Raw genomic sequence first — 21,740 nt, forward strand, 5'->3', positions numbered from 1 at the left:
TTATTCTTTCTTTCCTTGTATAGCCTTAGGTTTAGTTTGCTCTTCTTTTCCCAGTGTCTTAAGGTAGAAGTTTAGGTTATTGATTTGAAATCTTTCTTATTTTTATTTTTATTTATTTATTTATTCTGAGACGGAGTTTCGCTCTTGTTGCCCGGGCTAGAGTGCAATGGTGTGATCTTGGCTCACTGCAACCTCCACCTCCCAGGTTCAAGCAATTCTCTTGCCTCAGCCTCCCAAGTAGCTGGGATTACAGGCACCTGCCACCACGCCTGGCTGATTTTTGTATTTTTAGTAGAGATGGGGTTTCACCATGTTGGCCAGGCTGGTCTTGAACTCCTGACCTCCAATCCACCCCCCTTGGTCTCCCAAAGTGCTAGGACTACAAGCGTGAGCCACTATACCCGGCCTATTTCTATTTTTTGAGAGAGGGTCTCACTCTGTTGCCCAGGCTGGAGTGTAAGTGGCACGATCATGGCTCATTGCAGCTCTGAACTCCAGGGCTTGAGCAGTCCTCCTGCGTCAGCCTCCCGAGTAGCTGGGACTACCAGCAGGTGCCACCATGCCTGACGATTTGTGTGTGTGTGTGTGTGTGTGTGTGTGTTTTAGAGATGGGAGTTTCACCATGTCGCTTAGGCTAGTCTTGAACTCCTGAGCTCAAGTGATCCACCTGTCTCAGCCTCCCAAAGTGCTAGGATTACAGGCGTGAGCCACCACATCTAGATGGTTTCTTTTTTTTTTAAATATAGGATTTTACAGCTAGAAATTTCCCTTTAAGTTCTCTTTTACCACATCCATATATTTGGATATGCTGTATCTTCATTTTCTTTCATCTCAAAGTATTTTCTAAGCTTTTTGGTGATTTATTCTTTGACTCACTGGTTATTGAGGAGCGTGTTGTTTAGTTTTCACATATTTTAATTTTCCAAATTTCTTTCTGTTATTGGTTTCTTCATTCTATTGTGGTTGGAAACATACTTTGTATGATTTCACTCCTTTTAAATTTATTGAGGCTTGTTTTATGGTGTAGCATATGGTCTATCCCAGAGAATGTTCCATGTGTACTTGAGAAGAATGTGTATCTGCTGTTGTTGGGTGGCTGGTATGGTTTGAATTTGCATTTATCTTATGAGTGAGGTTGAGCATCTTGTCATATGTTTGCGAGCCATTTGTTTGCTTTTTCTGTAAACTATATGTTGTCATTTTTCTTATTTTATGGGAGCTTATTATATACATGCTAAGAAAAAAAAAAACACCCTTACCTATCATATGAGTTGCAATTATTTTTCTTTGTTTGTCCTTTGAACTTGTTTATGATGTCTATTGAGCATTTCAGATTTTTATGTAGATTGATTTATCATTTAAAAAATGGTTTCTAGGTCTCATGTCGTGTTTAGGAAGCTTTCCGCATTCAGAGATATGAAAATTCATTATCTTTTCCCCTTTATACATATATATACACATATATACATATATACACACACACACATATATAAATACATATACACATATGTACATATATACACATACACACATATGTACATATACACACATATACACATATGTACATATATACATACACACATATGTACATATATACACATATGTACATATACACACACATATGTACATACACACATATATGTACATATATACATATATACATATATGTACATATATACACATATGTACACATATATACATATATGTACATATATACACATATGTACATATATACACATATGTACACATATATACATATATGTACATATATACACATATGTACATATATACATATATACACACACGTATATTTTTTTTTGTGGATATGAGTTTTCGCCATGTTGTTCAGCTGGTCTCAAACTCCTGGACTCAAACAGCCCTCCTGCCTTGGCCTCCCAAAGTGTTGGGATTATAGGCATACGCCACGGCACCCAGCTCTTCCCCTTTTTAGAGCTTTATTGTTTGAGTATTTTGTGGTTTAAATCTGATTGATTTGTAATTTATTGGCATATATCGTGAGATTGAGATCCAGCTTTGTTTTCTGATGGCAGATTGTTGGTCCTAACTCCATCTTAAAAATCATCCACCTTTTTCTCACTGGTATGAACTGCCATCTTCATTATATAGTAAATTCCCATATGTTTCAGGACAACTTTTGGACTCTATTCTGTTCCCCTGATGTACTGATGTGCCAACAGCACACAGTTTTAATTACTGTGTCTTTATAGTAAGGTTTACTGTCTGGCTGGGCTGTTTCTCCCTCATTACTCTTCTTTTTAGGAGTTCTCTGGCTACTGTTATTCATATGTTTTTACTTACAAATTTAGAAATTGACTCGCCTAGTTAAAAAAAGTCTTGGGTTTTTTTTTTAATTGGGATCACGTTGAACTTTTAGATTGATTTATGAATAATTTTTTTTTTTTAGATAGAGTCTTGCTCTGTTGCCCAGGCTGGAGTGCAGTGGCATTATCTTGGCTCACTGCAAACTCCGCCTCCCGGGTTCAAGTGATTCTTCTGCCTCAGCCTCCCGAGTAGCTAGGACTACAGGTGCCTGCCACCACACACTGCTAATTTTTGTATTTATAGTAGAGACGAGGTTTCACCATATTGGCCAGGCTGGTCTTGAATTCCTGACCTCATGATCTGCCCACCTCGGCCTCCCAAAGTGCTGGGATTACAGGTGTGAGCCACTGCCCCTGGCCGATATTTTTATAATGCTAAGCTTTCTTTCATTTTATTTTCTAATTGCAATTGGTATATATACACATAATTGATTTGGGAATGTTAACTTAATTCCCTGCCACTTTACTTAATTTGCTTTTGGTTTAATAGTTTTGCAGTAGATTCTCTTGGATTTCCCAGATTTATACCTATACCAAATACTATAATAATACTCCTCTTTTTTTTTCGAGACAGAGTCTTGCTCTGTTGCCCAGGCTGGAGTGCAGTAGCGCAATCTTGGCTCACTGCAACCTCCACCTCCCAGGTTCAAGCGACTCTCATGTCTCAGCCTCCAGAGTAGCTGGGATTACAGGCATGCGCCACCACACCTAGCTTATTTTTGTACTTTTAGTAGAGATGGGGTTTCACCGTGTTGGCCAGGCTGATCTTGAACTCCTGACCTCAGGTGATCCACCCGCCTCTGCCTCCCAAAATGTTGGGATTACAGGTGTGAGCCACCGCACCTGGCCAATAATAATACTCTTACCTTCTCTTTTCTAATTCCATTTTATTCTTCAATTTCTTTTTCTATTCTTTTTTTTTTTTGAGACAGAGTCTCACTCTGTCACCCAGGCTGGAGTGTAGTGCCATGATCTCCACTCACTGCAACCTCTGCCTCCTGGGTTCAAGTGATTCTCCTGCCTCAGCCTCTCAAGAGTAGCTGGGGTTACAGGTGCCCACCACCATGCCTGACTAATTTTTTTATTTTTAGTAGAGACGAGGTTTCACCATGTTGGCCAGGCTGATCTCGAACTCCTGACCTCAGGTGATCCACCTGCCTTGGCCTCCCAAAGTGCTGGGATTACAGGCATGAGCCACCACACCCGGCCTCTTTCCTTTTTTTTTTTTTTTTTTTTTTTTTTTTTGAGACAGAGTCTCACTCTGCTGCTCAGGCTGGAGTGCCGTGCTGTGATAATGGATCACTGCAGCCTCAACCTTCCAGACTCAAGTGATTCTCTCACTTCAGCCTCCTGCGTAGCTGGGACTACAGGTGCATGCCATCATGCCTGGCTAATTTCTTTTGTGTATTTTTGGTAGAAATGGGGTTTCACCATGTTGCCCAGGCTAGTCTGAAACTCCTCAGGCTCATGTGATCCTCCTGCCTCTGCCTCTGCCTCACAAGGTATTGGGATTACATGCATGAGCCAACACACCTGGCCAAATTTTTGTGTTTTTTTTTAGAGATGGTGTTTTACCATGTTTCCCTGGAGAGTCTGAAACTCATGGGCTCCAGCAATCTGTCCGCCTCAGCCTCCCAAAGTGCTGGGATTACAGGTGTGAGCCACCACACCCAACCCTCTTTTTCTAAGCTAATTGTATTGGCAAGTATCTTAAGAGTGGGGTTAACTGGTGGACACGTATCTTAGTTCATTCAGGCTGCTGTAACAAAATACCATAGACTGGGCAGCTTAAACCATGAACATTTATTTCTCACAGCTCTGAAGGCTGGAGAGTCCAATATCAAGGTGGCAGCAGATTCAGTGTCTGATGAGGACTCTCTTCCTGGTTTGCAAACGGCCACCTTCTTAATGTGTCCTCACATGGCAGAGAGAGACAGGGCTCTGGTTTCCTCCTCTTCTCACAAGGGCACTAATCCCGTCATAAGGACTCCATCCTTATGACTCATCTAAACCTAATCACCTCCCAAGGCCCACCTCCAAACACCACCACACTGGGGATTAGGGCTTCGACATGTGAATCTGGGGTGAGAGACGCACATTCAGTCCATAGTGATATCCTTGTCTTTTCTGGGTTCTTTCCCTGTAAAGGGGCTTTTGTAGGCCTTGGCTCCTAATCAACTCCACCAGACAACACCCCTCAGGACCATGCACAGGGCATGGCACATATAGTAGGCATTTTGGAGGCTTTTGCCTAACTATCAAAGTGACTGCAAGAGAGGGCAAGTGTCTGAACAAGGCCTTCCACAGAAATCATAATAATAGCCAGTTAGATATTGAGCACTTTCTATGTGCCAGGCACTTTACAAATATGACATCACGCTTTCCTCACAATGAGCCCGGCATTATGTAGGAACAATCACACCAATTCCCATTTCCCAAGGCTGCATGGTTAGGAAGTTACAAGCTGGCATCTGAACCTGGCATTCTGGCCTCAGGCCACCTGTATATATATAGGAGATGGAGTTTTGCTCTTGTTGCCCAGGCTGGAGTGCAATGGCACGATGTCTGCTCACTGTAACCTCCACCTCCCTGGTTCAAGTGATTCTCCTACCTCAGCCTATCAAGTAGTTGGGATTACAGGCATGCGCCACCATGCCCAGCTAATTTTGTATTTCTAGTAGAGATGAGGTTTCACCATGTTGGCCAGGCTGGTCTCTAACTCCTGACCTCAGGTAATCCACCTGCCTCGGCCTCCCAAAGTGCTGGAATTACAGGCATGAGCCATTGTGCCCGGCCCCACCTGTAGTTTTTGACTGCTCTGTGATGCTTCTGCTTCCCTGGAAGGTTTAAGATGTGGGCGATGAGGTCATAGGTTGCCCTCTGACCCCTGTGTTGCTTTGGGCCATGGGGTCATTGGCACGGTGGGCGGGGCACCAGATGTAGGTTCTGACACCGCTCTCCTGAACCATGAGCATCCCAGCTCTGCTGCACTCACTTGCTGTGTGGCCTTGGACAAGATTTTAGTTTCTCTGAACCTTGATCCCATCTGTAAAGTGGATGCAGTTACAGTCCCTGCTTCACTGTGCTGTTGGGACAATTAAGAACCAACTGTGGGTAAAGCGCCCAGCCTTGTGCTTGGCGTTCAAGGCCCTGCCACTGCCTCCTCTTCTTCCCTTGGGATGATAATAACAACAGTAAACAACATTGTGTGCTGTTTATTGTGCACTTATTCTTTTCGTGCCACAAGGACTCTCACTCGTACTTTTCAGTTGTTAGGTTTCTATCCCCATTTTAAAGGGGAGGAAACTCACAGGCAAAGTGACTTGCCAACAAAATGTAGCTACTAAGAAGTGCAGCCAGGACTCAAACCCAGGTTTGACTGGAGTCCTCACTCTCAGCTCCTAAGCTCCTGGCCTGCTCTCCACCCTTAGAAGAGGTGAGATGATGTTCTTCAGAGTCAGGAAGGAAGGGGCTGGTGTGTAGTGGCTGAACAGCAGTGTGTTCTGAGCATCTGCGAGCCAGGAGGTGAGAGAGAGTGTGTGGTACCCTGTGGTTGGGCAGATCATTGTGGGAGGATGGGACACACCGTGGGAGACGGCAGCAGCACCAGCTGCAGGGCCGTGTGGACCCAGGTGATGGCTTTAGGCCTCATCCACAGGGTTATGATGGGAAGCTCTTGAATATTTTTAAAAATTCTCACTTTAGAAAATCATGACAAAGTCATTTCTAAATGTCAACTGATACAGGGTGTAAAGTGAAAAAGGGATTTTCCTCTCCCCATCCCACACTTTTGAGATGAAACATTGTGATGAATTTGGAATCCTTCCAGAGCTTTCTTTTTTTTAAGTTTTTTTTTTTAATTTTTAATTTTTATGGGTACATAGTAGGTGTATATATTTATGGGGTACATGAGATATCTTGATACAGGCATCCATTGTGTAATAATCACATCAGGGTAAGTGGGGTATCTGTCACCTCAAGCAGCTATCATTCCTTTGTGTTACGAACAATCCAATTCTACTCTTTTAGTTTTTTTTTTTTTTTTTTTTTGTGAGACATGGTCTCACTCTGTCGCCCAGGCAGAGTGCATGTGTGTGTGTGCAATTTCCTTTCTTTCTTCTTTTTTTTTTTTTTTGAGACAGGGTCTTGTTCTGTCACCCAGGCCGGAGTGCAGTGGTGCGATGATAGTTCACTGCAGCCTCAAACTCCAGGGCTCAAGTGATCCCCCCACTTCAGCCTCCCAAGTAGCTGGGACTACAGGCTAATTTTTAATTTTCTATAGAGATAGAGTCTCACTGTGTTGCCCAGGCTCAATCTTCTTTACAGAGATAATAGCAGCTCATGTTTGCTACAGGCCCAGCACCACACACACTAAGCCCACTGCCTGCATTATCATGTTTGATTGCTCACAACCCTATTATGTGGGTAGCGTCGTCCCCATTTTCCAGAGGAGGAAACTGAGGCCCTAATATGCCCAGAGGAGATTCCACACTGCCACCGCCTTCTTTTCACTGAAACAGTGTGTTGGGGTCTCTTCTTGGGCCACTCTCAGCTCTCATTCTTTGTAATGGCTGCACTGCTATCCACTTGATGACTGGAGCCCCTTTATTTAACAAGCCCCTCTCTGAGGAACACGTAGGTTGTTAATGGCTTTCCATGGAGAGTTTTAAGCGGGGGAGCCCCGGTTGTCTGTGAGGTTTACAGAGCCGCCTCTGGCTGCGGGGGGAGGGTGGACTGGAGGGGCCCACACTGCTGTGTCCAGGCCCAGGATCACAGGGCCCTGGCCTGAAAGACTGGAGATAGACAGGGTGGAGGGGAGGAATGCGCTTGAGGAAGATTCGGGAACTACCCTAGGGCTCCCCAAGGGCAGAGCCCCACACAGGGCTTGGCACATGGCAGGTGCTCTGTGAATACCTGGAGAATGACTGGGGTGGGATGTGCAGGGGTGTCGCTGAGTCAGTGATGGGGATGGGGGTCGGTGGGGGATGCAGGCTCAGTGGGAGGTGCTAGGCCAGTTGGGGACCTGCTGAGCTCAAGGCACTGGGAACGCCGAGGGAAAAGTTCTTATGGCAGCAACTCGGCACCTCTCGAGGGAGCGAGCCGTAGTGCAGGCTGAGGAGTCCAGAGCCCGCGGTGAGGAGTGGCTTCCCGAAGGAAAGGGGCCACCTTTTCCTGGGAACCTCAGGCAGCCCCAGTGTGGGGCCCCCACTGCTTCCCCTTGACCCCCGCAAGGGTCTATCTGTACCTTGGAGGCTGCAAGTGGCGGAAGAGATGAGGGGGGTTGGCCCCTCTCCAAGGAGCAACTCACGGTGACTTGGCGGTTGGGCCTCAGAACCAGGAAGCCCAAGGATACAGCTCTGTGCCAGGGAGGAGGGTGGTCTCCCGTGAGGTCCCACAGCATGGAAGCAGCCCTCCGAGACTAACTCCCACCCTCACTGAGTCATCGAGTGAAGAGCTGTGTAGCTTTTGAGACCAGCCCGGCCAACATGGTGAAACCCGGTGTCTACTAAAAATACCAGAATTAGCTGGGAGTGGTGGCACACACCTGTAATCCCAGCTACTCAGGAGGCTGAGGCAGTAGAATTGCTTGAACCTGGGAGGCGAAGGTTGCAGTGAGCCGAGATCACACCATTGCACTCCAGCCTGGGTGACAGAGGGAGACTCTGTCTCAAAAAAAAAAAAAAATAATAATAATAATAATTAGCCAGGCGTGGTATTCGGTGCCTGTAATCCCAGCTACTTGGGAGGCTGAGGCAGGAGAATCGCTGGAACCTGGGAGGCGGAGGTTGTAGTGAGCCGAGATCGCGCCACTGCACTCCAGCCTGGGCGACAGAGTGAGACTCCATCTCAAAAAAAAAAAAAAAAAAAAAAAGGAAAAGAAAAAAGATAAAGAACGAGAGAGCTTGGAGTGGCCTGAGAAGATGCTCCGAACACACTAACACACTAAGTGAAAAGAGGGAGGCGGCAGTATAGAATCTCCTCTGGGTATCTCAGGGCCTCAGTCTCCTCATCTGGAAAGTGGGGGCCACAGTGCTACCTGCATGACCCTCAGTGCGCCATTCTTGCTCAAGCACGTTCTGCTCGGAGCTTTCTCAGGCTTTCTCTGGGAGTGGAGTGGGCTGCTTTATCCTCTCACCCCTCTTCCAAGGCCATCTGGCTGCTTTGTGAGAGAGAGTACACGGAACATGCTCAGGATGGTGCGGAACGTTGCCAGGCCTCCATAAATGGTAACTTATATCATTCAGAGTGGACTCTTTGAGAACTACAGGAAGATTAAAAAAAAAGGAAAAGAAAAAATAAAAGAAAATGCCCCATAATTCTGCCCCTAGAAGACAAACACCTGGGTATGGTGGTGCGTTTCCTTCCAGCATCACAGCAAAGCAAGACGGTCAACAAACTGGGGTGCACCCAATGCCCTCCACTGTGCACTCGTAGCTGTCAGGGCCAGGCAGGACAGCTGGTAGGAGGGTAGCTGGACAGAGGGTAGGAGGTGGGGCCTGTGAGTTTCAGCCCCTGATTCCCACCTGCCCAGTGTGGTGGCCCCTTTTCACTCTCACCCATGCTGTGTGACTTCAGGCAAGTTCTTCAACCTCTCTGTATCTTAATGTCCTCAACAGTAAGATAAAGACATGATTAGTATTTACCTCCTAGCTTATCATGAGGAGCCGATGAGTCAATGTTTGCAAAGTACTTAGAGCAAGGTCCAATTCAAGGTCTGAGCTCTGGGAGTATTTGAATACCACGGAATGACATTTAGTCTTTTCAGTGTGGCATTGCAGGAACAAAGTAGGATGCAAATTACACATCCGTGCCCATTTAGTCTTTTGTCTATTCTGCAAATAGTTCCAGAGCACCTAGTGGGTGGCAGGCCCGTCCTGGTCTCTGGGGGCATGGAGATGGGTCCTGCCTGGCCCTGACAGCCACGAGTGCACAGTGGAGGGGCATTGGGTGCACCCCAGTTTGTTGACCGTCTTGCTTTGCTGTGATGCTGGAAGGAAACGCACCACCACACCCAGGTGTTTGTCTTCTAGGGGCAGAATTATGGGGCATTTTCTTTTATTTTTTCTTTTCCTTTTTTTTTAATCTTCCTGTAGTTCTCAAAGAGTCCACTCTGAATGATAAAAGTTACCATTTATGGAGGCCTGGCAACGTTCCGCGCCATCCTGAGCATGTTCCGTGTACTTATCTCACGGATTCTCCCAGCAGCCCTGACATGGGTGTTATTCCCGATCGATAGAGAGGAAAACTGAGGCGAAGGGCGGCAGGCCAGGATTCAAACCAGGGAGTCTGCTCCAGCACTCTGGCTCTTAACCTCGACCGTCTGCCTCTCCACAAACACCAGGATCAACCACCAAGACCGAAAAAAGAGTCTCACAAACCAACAGACATTGCACTTGGTGGCTCAGGACCTCAGCTTGGTCTTAAAGGTCCCTGTTATGCTTTTTCTGAGTGCCCCAGTGGGGACTGGTCTTCATGTTTGTGAGTGCAAGGGTCAGGGGCTCTGTCTTTTCTTCTTGTCCCCTTCCAAGAGGGGACATGTATCCTTGATACTGGAAGGGCCCTTAAGGTCTAGCCCTGGCTCTCTGTCTCCCTTCATGGCACATCAGCCAAGTACCCATTCTCCCATCTTTGATTACCTCCAGTGACAGGGAGCTCACTCCTCAACATTTATTTTATTCTAAAGAAAATTCAGGCTCTTAGATAGTTCTTCCTCCATAAAAATTTTTTTAAAAAAGTTTTACTTCCTCTTAAAGTCTCATAAACAAGTCCCCTGCTTTGGGGTCCTGAGGCAGGACCTGGCTAATTCGTCTCTATGTCCCCCTATAGTGAGGAGCACAGGGCCTGCTAGTAGGTACTATAAATGCTGCACCAGGAAGCAAGTGGCTAGGGGGAGGGCTGGTTGGGCCCCCATCAAGCCTCGGGCTGCAGGTAACCAGGTCAGCAGGTCTTGTGGGACACCAGCTGGGTGAGTGCTGATGGGCATCGTGACCTCAATGGAATAGGTTGCCATAGAAACTGACTTTGGACCTGTCTCCAGGTCCATTGACTTGTCCCTCAGGAGACTGTGGTAATCCCTTGAGCTGTTCAGCAGGTCTTCCCAGGGCCTCCCCAACCCCACATTCTCTGAGCTGGGTGGTCCCCAGGGAGCATGCAAACCATACCCCCATTGTGCAGCTGGGTAGCCTGAGGCCCCACGGGCGCAGGGGACAGGCTGAAGTTCACACAGGCAGGGGGCGTCTCATAGCTGGGCTGGGAGCTCAGGGCAAACAGCCTTGCCCGAGGACCCAGCCAGTCAGGGGGCCTTTTCCCCACTCATGGGTTCTCGGAGGAAAATTTGGACTGATTCCCAGGCCTTCTGCCTCCCCAAAGAATAATCGGAACCTGCCTCCCTGGTGTGTCCAGAATCACACAATATCAATAACGGCTGAGGTGCAGGGTGACCTGTGATGCCCCTAGCACCCTACAGTGTCTTGTGCATTTACCACAATGACCCCATCGTTACAGATGAGGAAACAGGGCACAGAGAGAAGTTAAGTCACATGCCTAAGGTCACACAGCTGTTTAGGGGTAGAGCCAGGATCTGGATGTGGACAGCCCAGCTCCAGAGCCCACTCTCACCACCATGCCATACCCTGTCTTGCTCTTGCTTTGAGAGGGTTGAAAACACTTTGGGAGGGTTGAAGGATATTTCAGGTCTAGGAGGCTCTTAGCACTGGGCCTGCTAGAGCCATAGCCTGATGAACAGTGATCAGAGAGTGGGCGCCATTATGATTTCTCTTTCTAATGACATCCTCAAAACAGTGCTGAGATGTCTGCTTTATCCCTGCTTTGCAGATGAGGACGCTGAGGCCCAGAGAGGGGAAGCCACTTGCCTAGGGACACACAGCGGGGAGAGGTGGAGCAGGGCCTCTATTTCGAGACCCCTGACTCCACACCTGGTGTTCGTGCCAAGACCCCAGGCTGCCTCCCAGGTCCTCTGGGACAGCCCCTGCCTTCTACCAGGTGAGATGATGGCCCTATCAGGGCTCAAGATGGGTGGGGAGACCCCAGCCAGTCTGGGTGGGAGCTGGGACCCGCCAGGGCCTGCGGATGGGGAAGTGGGAGGCAGAGGGTGGTGGCAGGACTGTGGGCATCAGGGGGAGTTTTCAACTTGGTTTACTCTGTGTTTCCGTCTCTCTGGACCTCCCAGGTTTCTGGCTCTGAAGTCCCTTAGCTCTTAAATAGTCATTCATGCGTTCAGCTGTTTACTGAGCACCTACTGTTTGCCACACCCCATGCTAGGCACTGGGAGCACAGCAGTGAACAAGATGAACAAAAGCCCATGACAGTAGTCACATAACCGTATGAATTCAAACAACAAAAACAAAACAGGACCACGTGTTATCAAAGACAGACAGAAGTCAGGGGGACCCAGCGAAAGGATTTGGGGAACACTCCCCAAGGAGGGGACTTTTGAATTGAGAACGGAAGGAGGCACCAGTCACCCTGGTGAAGTGGCCAGGGAACAGCATTTGGGCAGTGGGAATGGTATGTGTGAAGGCCCTGTGGCTGGAGTGAGCTCCCAGCCATCTCTGCTTCAAACCTCCTGCTGTATGGCCTTGGCTGCCACTTTTAGCACCTTTCCCCAGCGTTAGGCAATTTCCGTCAGCCACGTATTCATTCAACAAACCCTCAATGAGCCCCCTCCATGTGCTAGGTGCCTGGGACATAGGCGTGGGTCAGATACTGTCCCTGCCAGGAGGGAGGGAAACAGTGACTCAGGGGGAGGTGGGTGGGTAAGGTCAGGGCTTCTGATTATGAGGCATTTCTTCCGTTCCTGGCGCTGGACCGAGGAAGCCCTTTATGGATGGATGCCATCCTTACGCTCATTTTACAGATGAAGACATCGAGGTTTTGAGAGGCTAACTCTCCCAAAAAGGCTGGTGCCCCGTCCCCCCTTTTTTTCTTTTTCTTTTCATTTTTTGAGACGGAGTCTTCCTCTGACGCCCAGGCTGGAGTGCAGTGGCAGGATCTGGGCTCACTGCAGCCTCTGCCTCCCCTGTTCAAGCGATTCTCCTGCCTCACCCTCCGGAGTAGCTGGGACTACAGGCGCGTGCCACCATGCCCGGCTAATTTTTTTTTTCTTTTTCAAGTAGAGACCGGGTTTCCGCGTGTTGGCCAGGCTGGTCTCGAACTCCTGACCTCAAGTGATCCGCCCGCCTCGGCCTCCCAAAGTGCTGGGATTACAGGCGTGAGCCACCGCGCCCGGCCCTGGTGCCTCTCTTTGGGCCTCGTTTTCCCCATCTGTGGAATGGGTGGGAGGGAGGCCGGCCAAGGGGCCCCGGCAGCCCTGCCTGTTCCAGTGTCTTCTCTCTCTCCAGCCAGGACCATGGGCAGCAACAAGAGCAAGCCCAAGGATGCCAGCCAGCGGCGCCGCAGCCTGGAGCCCGCCGAGAACGTGCACGGCGCTGGCGGGGGCGCTTTCCCCGCCTCGCAGACCCCCAGCAAGCCAGCCTCGGCCGACGGCCACCGCGGCCCAAGCGCGGCCTTCGCCCCCGCGGCCGCCGAGCCCAAGCTGTTCGGAGGCTTCAACTCCTCGGACACCGTCACCTCCCCGCAGAGGGCGGGCCCGCTGGCCGGTCAGTGCGCGGGCGGCGCGGGGTCCTCGCCCACCCGGGGCCACGGCGGGGAGGCGGCAGGGCTGTGTGCCCGGGGCCGCCCCCTCTGCACAGGCCCTTCCTCTCGCCAGGGGTAGCGCCCCTGGGTGACTTGGGTATGCGGGAGGGGCCGTACACACTGTGAAGCGTCCGCGCCGCCGCCGCTGGCTTTGGGGTGGAGCAGGCGCAGAGGACGCGGGGTCTGGTGATGGGGTCCTAGTGGGACGCTGAGGCCCAGAGAGAGGGGCGGCGCGGGGACCGGGCCTGCTGCTGCCTGGCGCCCAGGCCTTTTTCGTTGCCTGGGTCCGCCCAGAGATGAGTCGGGACGCGCGGCCCACGTGCGGCGGAGGGGACCGCTGGGTCGCTCGGGGAACGGGGCACCGGACGGCCCCGGCTGGGCCCGCGCCAGGATGCGCCCCTGCGCCCTCTGCTGGCGCTCTGCGGTCACCGCAGCCCCGGAGAGGGCCGCTTGGAGAGCCACGGCCGTGCCCCAGACACTCCACGCAGACTTCACTCAGACCCGTGCACTCTCCCCACAGGCACACGCTGGGCCACGCACACGGCTACACCCCCGCCAGGGACACGCACACATGCGGGGTGGAGGCAGGGTCACAGACACCCGCAGACACATCCCCAACGCAGATGTACCCAGATACAAACTCACATGCACAGGTGACCTCACACTTGTAGCTGAAGACACACGCACATGCCGTCAGAAGCGCATTCAGAGACACACACAAGACACAGACACACGCTCAGCTGGAAATCACCATCTCACCATCGTGGCCGCCCAGGCGACAGGTACAAGCAGGTGCATCGAGAACATGCGAACGCTCAGAGACACAGGGACAGGCGTGGACCCCTCAGACGCAGACGCACGCCCAAGCGAGAGAAACAGACCCACAGACACACCATTCATTTGTTCAATAAGTATATGTGGAGTTCCTACTACAGGCCAGGGCTCCTCTGCTGCCCGGGCCCCAGCGGTGCAGACAGAACCCACCTGGGGGAAGGAAGCAAAGGGCAGCTCGTGGAGGGTGTTTAGAAGTGGCGCTGCTGCGAAGGCACAAAACAGGCAGGGAGGGAGGGCTGGGGGATGTATGAAGGTGGAGGTTGTAGCTTAAAATGGTGGAAGGGGGTCCGGGGGCCTTTTTGAGGGGGCAGTTACTTGGAGCCAAATCTTCCTGGACACCAGGAGCGCCCAGAGTGACACACTTTATAGAGAGAGAGCGAGCCTCCGGGGGCAGGGTTCCTCATTCACCGCTTCGTTCAGCCTATAGCTCTTTCTTGAGCACCTACTATGTGCCTGGCTCTGGAAACAAAACAAAGATGCTTGTTATTGGCGACTTCTGGTCCTAGAGCAAGACAGGCACCAAACGGATAAGCCAGCACCCAGCACTGCCCAAAGCCCCGGGGACGGACGCGGACAGGAAGGGATGCTCCTGCTCCCACATGCCCTTGCAGGGATGCGCAGATACACGGATGCAGTGGACACGTGCACAGGCCCATCTTCACTGAACCTGACTGTGTCTTTGGGCTAAGCACTTGTGGTGTGTGGGAGACAAATCCACTCCTCCTGGGTACAGGGCCCTCCTGCCCATGCCTTCCGTGTGGCCCCACCGTTCTGACATACCCCACCCCTCTCTGCAGGGGGAGTGACCACCTTTGTGGCCCTCTATGACTATGAGTCTAGGACGGAGACAGACCTGTCCTTCAAGAAAGGCGAGCGGCTCCAGATTGTCAACAACACGTGAGTGTCCCCTTCCCTATTGCCCCTCAGGGCTGGGTGGTGGGACTTCAAAGCGGGCAGGGGCTCATGCAGGATCTGGCGTCAGGGCAGCACAGTGCAGAGCCCAGGGCAGCGCGAAGCCCAGGGCAGCGTGGAGGCAGGCGCCTGCTGCACTCTCGCCCTGGGCAGCACCTGCTGTCGCTCCCCCAGCTGTGGGGAACTCCTCCCAATCCCTGGCTCTCGCTTGCTCCCTCCAGCCCTCTCTCAGCTTCTCCCTCTCTCTGCTTCTCTCTCGCTGGCCCTTAGGAGGAAGGTGGATGTCAGGTGTGTACATGCTCCGTGGGCGGCGGGCTGGGCGGGGTGCTTTGCAGGGGGTGGGGGCTGCTGTCTGCATGCGCTTCCACTCCCTGCCTGTGATCTCTGGCTCTCTTGGCTGCTCCTCACCTCCCAGCTTCTCCTCTCGCCCCCGCTGCCCCCATCAATTTGATTAGGTCCTGGACCTTAACGCAGGCTGTGATCAGGGGTCCTTTCATTGCACTCTCCTGCACACCTCCTCCCCATCCACCTTCCTACTCACTCACCCTCCCATTCTGCCCCGTCAGCCCACCCAAGTGTCTGCTGCATGCAGGACCCAGTGCTGTGATGGGGATGGCCTGGGTGGAGAAGGCCTTGGCCACGCCATCCCGGAGCCAGCATGTGGCCAGGGAGACAGCCCATGGCCCCAGTCCAGGCCAAGACTCAGGCAGTGGGCGAGCCCAGAGTCAGCTCCTGGAGCCCCTGCTGTGGGCCTGCCTCCGGTGATGACCACAGGGACTGAGAGGGTCAAGGGCCTCGAAGGAAAGCCAGTGAAGTTCTCTGGGAGGTGGAGGTGGTGGAAGGGCAGCTTGCGGGAGGGTGCCGGGCTGGAGGGGGCTGACGCCTTCAAGGGTGTGGAAGGCAGGAAGGTTCTAGAGGGCAGAGGAGAATCGATCTCTGGGTGTCCTCGAAGACCTGGCTAAGGAAGTTGGGGGTTTCCACTGCCCGGAGCGTGTCTGGCTTGCTCATGCCCCACTTGCCTTGCGCATGCTCTTCCCTTTGCCTGAAATGCCCTTTCTCCAGTGTCTGCCTGGGGAACTCCTGTTCATCGCTCAAGATCAGTGCAGGACTGCCTTCTCAGGGGGGCAAAAGGGAACAGAGGTGCCAGTTGCCATGCCAGTCGTCTCCACCTGTGTCCTCGTATTGACTCCTCTCTGCAGTCTAGCCAGGGCTGAAGTGATCGGGGAGGGGGCTGTCTCCATTTTGCAGATGAGGAAACTGAGGCTCAGCGATGTGAAGGCCCTTGTCCAAGGTCACACAGCTGCCACGTAGCAAAGCCAGGATTGGAACCGAAGCAGCAACTTTCTGCCCTCCTCAAGCTGCTCTTGGTGCGGGGGGTTGGGGGGCTCTTCCGGCTCCCCCTCCCCCCTTGCATGGCAGAGCCCTGGTGCGAAGCTACAGTTTCCTTATTGTCACCAGCTGTTTGTGTCTGCTTCCCCCCTAAACTGGGAGCTGCTGGAGGGCGGCTCTCTGGTGCACCTTACTTCTGGGTCCCCATAGCGCCTGTAACTCAGCACAGTGACGGGTGCCCAGCAGGTGATGGTGAACAGGATGAATGAGCAGCAGTGACAACGTCACCATTTCTTGTGCTCTCTATGTGAGCTGGGCCGTGTGCTGAGTGCTGGAAGTTGCATTATTTTATTTACGCATCACCATAGCCTTGAGAAATGGGAAGTCTTACTTGCACCATTTTACAGATGTGGAAACTGAGGCCCAGAGAGGTGAAATAACTTACCCAAGATCACATGGCTAGTAGTGGCAGAGCTGGAAGACTAGGCTGGCCCTCCGACCCATGGTCCTTTCAGGAAGGCTCAGTGGAGGTGCAGCAGAGGTCACAGGAGGGAGAGGCCCGTGCAGGGGAGGGGCGTCAGCAGGATGGCTCTGAAGTCCTGGTGGAGTCTCTACCAAGCGTCTCAGACTGGGGTGACAGCTGGGGCAGAGCTGTGGAGTCAGGAAGGGCTCGGAGAACTTTGGTTCTGCCTTTTTCACCTGGAGTCAGAGAGTAGCCCCATGCTTGCCTTTTTCCAGCCCTTTCCCTCCACTCTTCTTGCCTTCCAGGGAGGGTGGGCTGGGGGAGGTTTGGCCAGGAGGCTGGGGCTGCCAGGAGGCCTGGAAGTGATGGAATCTCATTCAGGGAAGACCCTGGGGTAGCTGATTGGGAGATGGGGATTGGTGGATTGGGAGCCCCTCCTCATATCACAATGCTCCAATGCTCCTTCGCTTAGACGTCAGAGATGGTGGCTGAGCGTGGTGGCTCATGCCTGTAATCCCAGCCCTTTGGGAGGCTGAGGCAGGAGGATCGCTTGAACCCAGAAGTTTGAGACCAGCCTGGGAAACGTAGGGAGAACTGGCCTCTACAAAATATAAAAATAAATTAGCTAGGTGTGGTGGTGCGTGCCAGTAGTCCCAGCTACTCAGGAGGCTGAGGCGGGAGGATCGCTTGAGCCAGGAGTTGAAGGCTGCAGTGAGCTATGATCGTGCTACTGCACTCCAGCCTGGGTGACAGAGCAAGACTCTGTCTCAAAAAAAAAAAAAAAAAAAAAAGACGTGAAGGAGGGAGGTGTAGGTGAGGGGCTGGTATTAGTAGAAGAGGAGAGGGAAAGGGATTTGGGGGGGCGGGGCTTGGTAGGAGATGGGCCACCTGAACTTAAGGTGTTCGAGTCTCACACCTCACCCCGAGGACCTGCCTGCATGCACGTCCTTCCGCCATCAGTGCTCAGGGCCTATTACTGTGTAGTCCCTCCCCCACCTTGTAAGAGTGGGGGGCTTTCTGAATCTAGCCTGGGGCCCAGGCACGTGTGGAGGCTGGGCTGGCTGTCAGCAGTAGAGAGCTAGAGGAGGAACCCGTCTGTGGATGGGGTCTGTCCAAGTGGTGGTCCTCGCAGTAGCAGACCGAGAGATCCCCTGCCATGGATCTTGGTGCCACATGGCCCTCGGTCCTGGTATTCTGGGTATTGTGTGGCCCTGGGCGTGAGGAAGCCCTCTGGGGCTGAGGTCTGACTGCCTCAAGCTACCTCATCTGACATCGGAGTCTCAGGAGTCAGGGCCCCTCTGGATCTGACTCTGGGTTGCTCCCTGAACTGCCCCTTCCTCCCACCCAAATTCCAGGAGCTTCTTTTGGGAGTTTTCTGGCAGGCGCTTCCGGGCAACAGCGCCTTAGCTGGCCTCTGCCTCCTTGCCCCGGGTATGGCGGCAGGGGGCACCTCGGGAGTCCAGAGCCTTGGGGCCTTGCCTTCATGCTCTCCTCCAGAGACCTGTGCTGGCTTCACCCCTGCCTCGCTCCTCCCTCACCCCACAGACCATGTGCCCCAGGTCTTGGGGCTTGGCAACTTGACCTCCTGGCAACTGCCCGCCCAGCCAGCCTCAGCTGTGGTGCACCAGCTCAGCGGCCATCCCCAGAGTGCCCTCCCAACCAGTCACAGCAGCCCAAGGGAGCGAATGTCAGTGCCCACGCTGGCACATGTCCCAGGTTCCAAAGCTGCCGTGCCCCTGAGCCACACGCCACCCTGGCTGGCCCCAAGGATTAGGGCCCCAAAAGAGGATCCCGAGGCTCACAGAGGTGAAGACAGTTGCTTGAGGTTACACAGCTGGTGACCAGCAGTTGTGAAAAATCGTGGCTCTGCGACTCTTGGCCCCTCTTCTAGCCATGGGTGGGAAGGCTTCCCTTCCTTCCCTGCTTGCTGCCCACCTGAATAGGACCAGGCCCAGGGGAAGGTGCTGGATGCAGTAGAACTCCTCTCCCTGATGGCTTGATGCTGCTGTGACTGGTGACCGCAGCCACCAGAGGCAGGTTTGAGCCTCCCAAGCCCTTGACATGGGAAGATGGGGATTGATACCTCCATTTCACAGGTGGGCAAACTGAGGCTCAGATGATCATCACAGTCATTATCTCAGTTTACTCTGAGCCCAGCATGACGCTCACTGTTTACACACTTTGCCTGCATAGGAGATTCTGTGAATGTTGTCTGCTTTTTACATATGAGGAAACTAAGACTCAGAGAGGGCAGGGTACTTGCCCAAGATCACACAGCAAATCCTTGTTGGAGACTGGGACTGTGCTGCTTTGGTTTTTAAAAACGTTTTAAAGAGTAGGAAGGGGCACTGTGGAAGTACCAATTTAGTTGTTTTTATTTTTATTTTTTAGCTAAATCCAGATCTAACAGCTGATGCATGTTGTGCTGGGCTCTGATCTGGCTTTTTTTTTTTTTTTTTCTGAGACCGAGTCTTGCTCTGTGGCCCAGGCTGGAGTGCAGTGGTGCGATCTTGGCTCACTGCAATCTCTGCCTCCTGGGTTCAAGTGATTCTCCTGCCTCAGCTTCCCAGCTTCCCAAGTAGCTGAGATTACAGGCATGCACCACCATGCCCAGCTAATTTTTATATTTTTATTAGAGACGGGGTTTCGCCATGTTGCTAGGCTGGTCTCGAACTCCTGACCCCGAGAGATCCATCCACCTTGGCCTCCCAAAGTGTTGGGATTACAGGTGTGAGCCACCGTGCACTATCTGTTCTGGCATTTTATATCCTGCGGGGGGAGACATGGTTAACCCTGCAGATGAGGAAACTGAGACTGGTGAGTGTGGTGCGGAGGGGCCAAGGTCAGACAGCCAGCAAGTGGCGAGCTGGGATGGTGTCTAGGGCAGTCCAGCACTGAAGCCCATTACCTCAGACCCCTCTAAATCAGGGGCCAGGCTGAGACTGGACCTTGGGTCCTTCAGTAAAATTGGAGTGCATCTCATCTCTCTCCCTGCCCTTTGTGAAATGAAACCTCCAGACTGGACCATGAAACCCCAGACTCACAGGTGGGCTGACTCTGGGGAGCCGGGAGCCCTGCTCGCTGAAATCTGGGTAGCATCAGCTGCACTCCTCTCGCTCTTGGGCTCTGCTTGGCCGGCCTCCGAGCACAGGCCTCCTGCCAGCCTTGCATTCTGAGTGGGTGGCTGGAGGCTCCCCAGAGGCCGGCCAGCCTGCGGACTGCAGCTTTGTCAAACGGCCTCAATTTTTAGTGTCTGGCCTTAGACCTTGGCCCCTTCCCACTGTGGCCTGTCCTCTGACCCCGCCCTGCAGCCTCCTCTTTCATCTGCCACTGGCTTTCCCAAAGGTCTCAGCCTCTCTGGGGCCTGGGGAGGCCCTACTGTGCCTGGCTGTGGACAGTCAGGGGCCCTGCTTCTCACTCTTGCTCTGCCATTGATTGACCGTGTGGCTTTGGGCAAATCACTGGCCTATCTGTGTCTCATTTTCCCCCACTAGTAAATGGAGGCTTTGAACCGAAAGATCTCAGAGAGCTGTTTTCTGTGATTTGAGTCCTTGCTTTGTAGCTTTGGGCAAGTCCCTGCACCTCTCTGTCCCTCAGTTTCCCCAACTCTCTAAAGAAAGTGCTGGCCAGGCGTGGTGGCTCACTCCTGTAATCCCAGCACTTTGGGAGGCCGAGGTGGGCAGATCACTTGAGGTCAGGAGTTCGAGACCACCCTGGCCAACATGGTGAAACCCCGTCTCTACTAAAAATACAAAAATTAGCTGGGCATGGTGGCGCTTGCCTGTAATCCCAACTACTCAGGAGGCTGAGGCAGGAGAATCGCTTGAACCCAGGAGGTGAAGTTTGCAGTGAGCCAAGATCGCGCTGTTGCACTCCAGCCTGGGTGATAGAGCGAGACTCCATCTCAAAATAAATAAATAAATAAATAAATAAATAAATAAAATGCTGGGCTACTCTGGCCTGGGTGCTGTGTGTCCCTGCGCTGATCCCTTGACATTTCTGAGCCAGTTTCTTCATCTGGGGCCTGGAGCCCTGCCTTCCTCTCTTGCAGGGTGGCCTTGAGGGTCAGTGGGAGAGACAAGTGTGGACACCCCGGGTGGATGTACAACAAGGAGGTGGGTGGGGATTTGGGGCATCCAAAGGCTTCTTTCCTTGAGGTGGGTCTTGCCCCCTTACTCCCGGGCCCTCCCCCCAGTGACCCCACATGGCTTGCCCCCCTGCCCGAGTGTGTGTGTGGCCGTCACAGAGCCAGGACAGGCCACACAGCCCCAGTCACACCCCCTCACCTCACTCCATCAGGAGGGGACACAACACCCTCTGGCTCACTTTGAGCCATCCGGCCGAAGCCCAGGGTCTCAGGTGCTCACCTGTCCTTCGACAGGTCCCTGGAGAGCTCCCCAAGCCCTGCTCCCTCCTGGCCTCAACTTCTCCATCTTCTACATGGGCTGAAGAATGTGGCCAGGGGCAGCTCAGAAGAAGTGGGAGCCAGGGATCCAGGTTCATGTTCAGATTGTGTGACTGCAGGCAAGGGCCTTTCTCTGTCTGGGTCCTGGCGGTGGGTGGGGGCCACCCTGCCTGCCATGTGTCTTCTCAGGGTCCTGGTGAAGTACAAAAGTGGCCTTGGATTGAGAAGAGCCAAGCAAGCTGTCAAGCCCTGGTGCACCCTGTAGGGGGCGCTCCTTCTATCTGGGAGTCAGGAGCCCGGGCCCGGCTGTGTGACCTTGAGCAAAGAGGCCTTTGCTTCTCTGGCCTCAGTCTTCCCAGCTGTACAGCGGGAATGAGAGGGGGCTGGACCCTAGTTCCCAGGTCTCCCTGCCCATTGACCTCTCCTCACTCCCTGTGGACCGTGTCCCTGTCCCCTTGGTTGCTTTGGATGTGAGGCCTCTGTGGCTGCCCCCTCGTCCCCTGTCCCCAGCACCGCCTGGCTCTCCCGCTCTCTCCCCTGCTCTTTCTGCCACTCTCCGCCTCTCACCACCCCCATCTCTGCCTCTTCTCTCCTGTTGGGCTCTCGCTCTCTCCTCCCTCCTCTGTGTCTCTGGACCCCCGCTCCAGCCAGACCTGGTTCACATTCAGATGGCTGCAAAGGTACTTCCGCCCCTCCCCGCTCCCGCCCAGGCCCAGGGGACCCGACCACGCCGGGAGCTCCTCCTGCCCCATCCCCATCATACCCCCCACTCCTTCTCCTCACTTTTGCATAGAAGTGC

General features: G+C 52.8%; 1 protein-coding gene across 5 annotated transcripts in view; it reads left to right on the top strand.

Moving 5' to 3' along the window:
- The window catches only part of SRC (SRC proto-oncogene, non-receptor tyrosine kinase), a 60,084-nt gene that overhangs the window by 26,032 nt on the left and 12,312 nt on the right, over window positions 1-21,740 (top strand). For 2 of the 5 annotated variants that reach the window (XM_054467770.2, XM_063659459.1), the window contains 5 exons: window positions 11,178-11,345; window positions 12,704-12,961; window positions 14,630-14,729; window positions 15,015-15,032; window positions 21,589-21,621. In XM_054467770.2, the coding sequence (XP_054323745.1) occupies window positions 12,712-12,961; window positions 14,630-14,729; window positions 15,015-15,032; window positions 21,589-21,621 (401 nt within the window). In that variant the 5' untranslated portion in view covers window positions 11,178-11,345; window positions 12,704-12,711. The remainder of the gene's footprint in view (window positions 1-11,177; window positions 11,346-12,703; window positions 12,962-14,629; window positions 14,730-15,014; window positions 15,033-21,588; window positions 21,622-21,740) is intronic. The other 3 variants (XM_063659460.1, XM_054467773.2, XM_054467772.2) reach the window with 2 other exon arrangements.

The sequence above is a fragment of the Pongo pygmaeus genome, chromosome 21 (genome assembly GCF_028885625.2).
Source record: "Pongo pygmaeus isolate AG05252 chromosome 21, NHGRI_mPonPyg2-v2.0_pri, whole genome shotgun sequence".
NCBI classification, from domain to species: domain Eukaryota; kingdom Metazoa; phylum Chordata; class Mammalia; order Primates; family Hominidae; genus Pongo; species Pongo pygmaeus.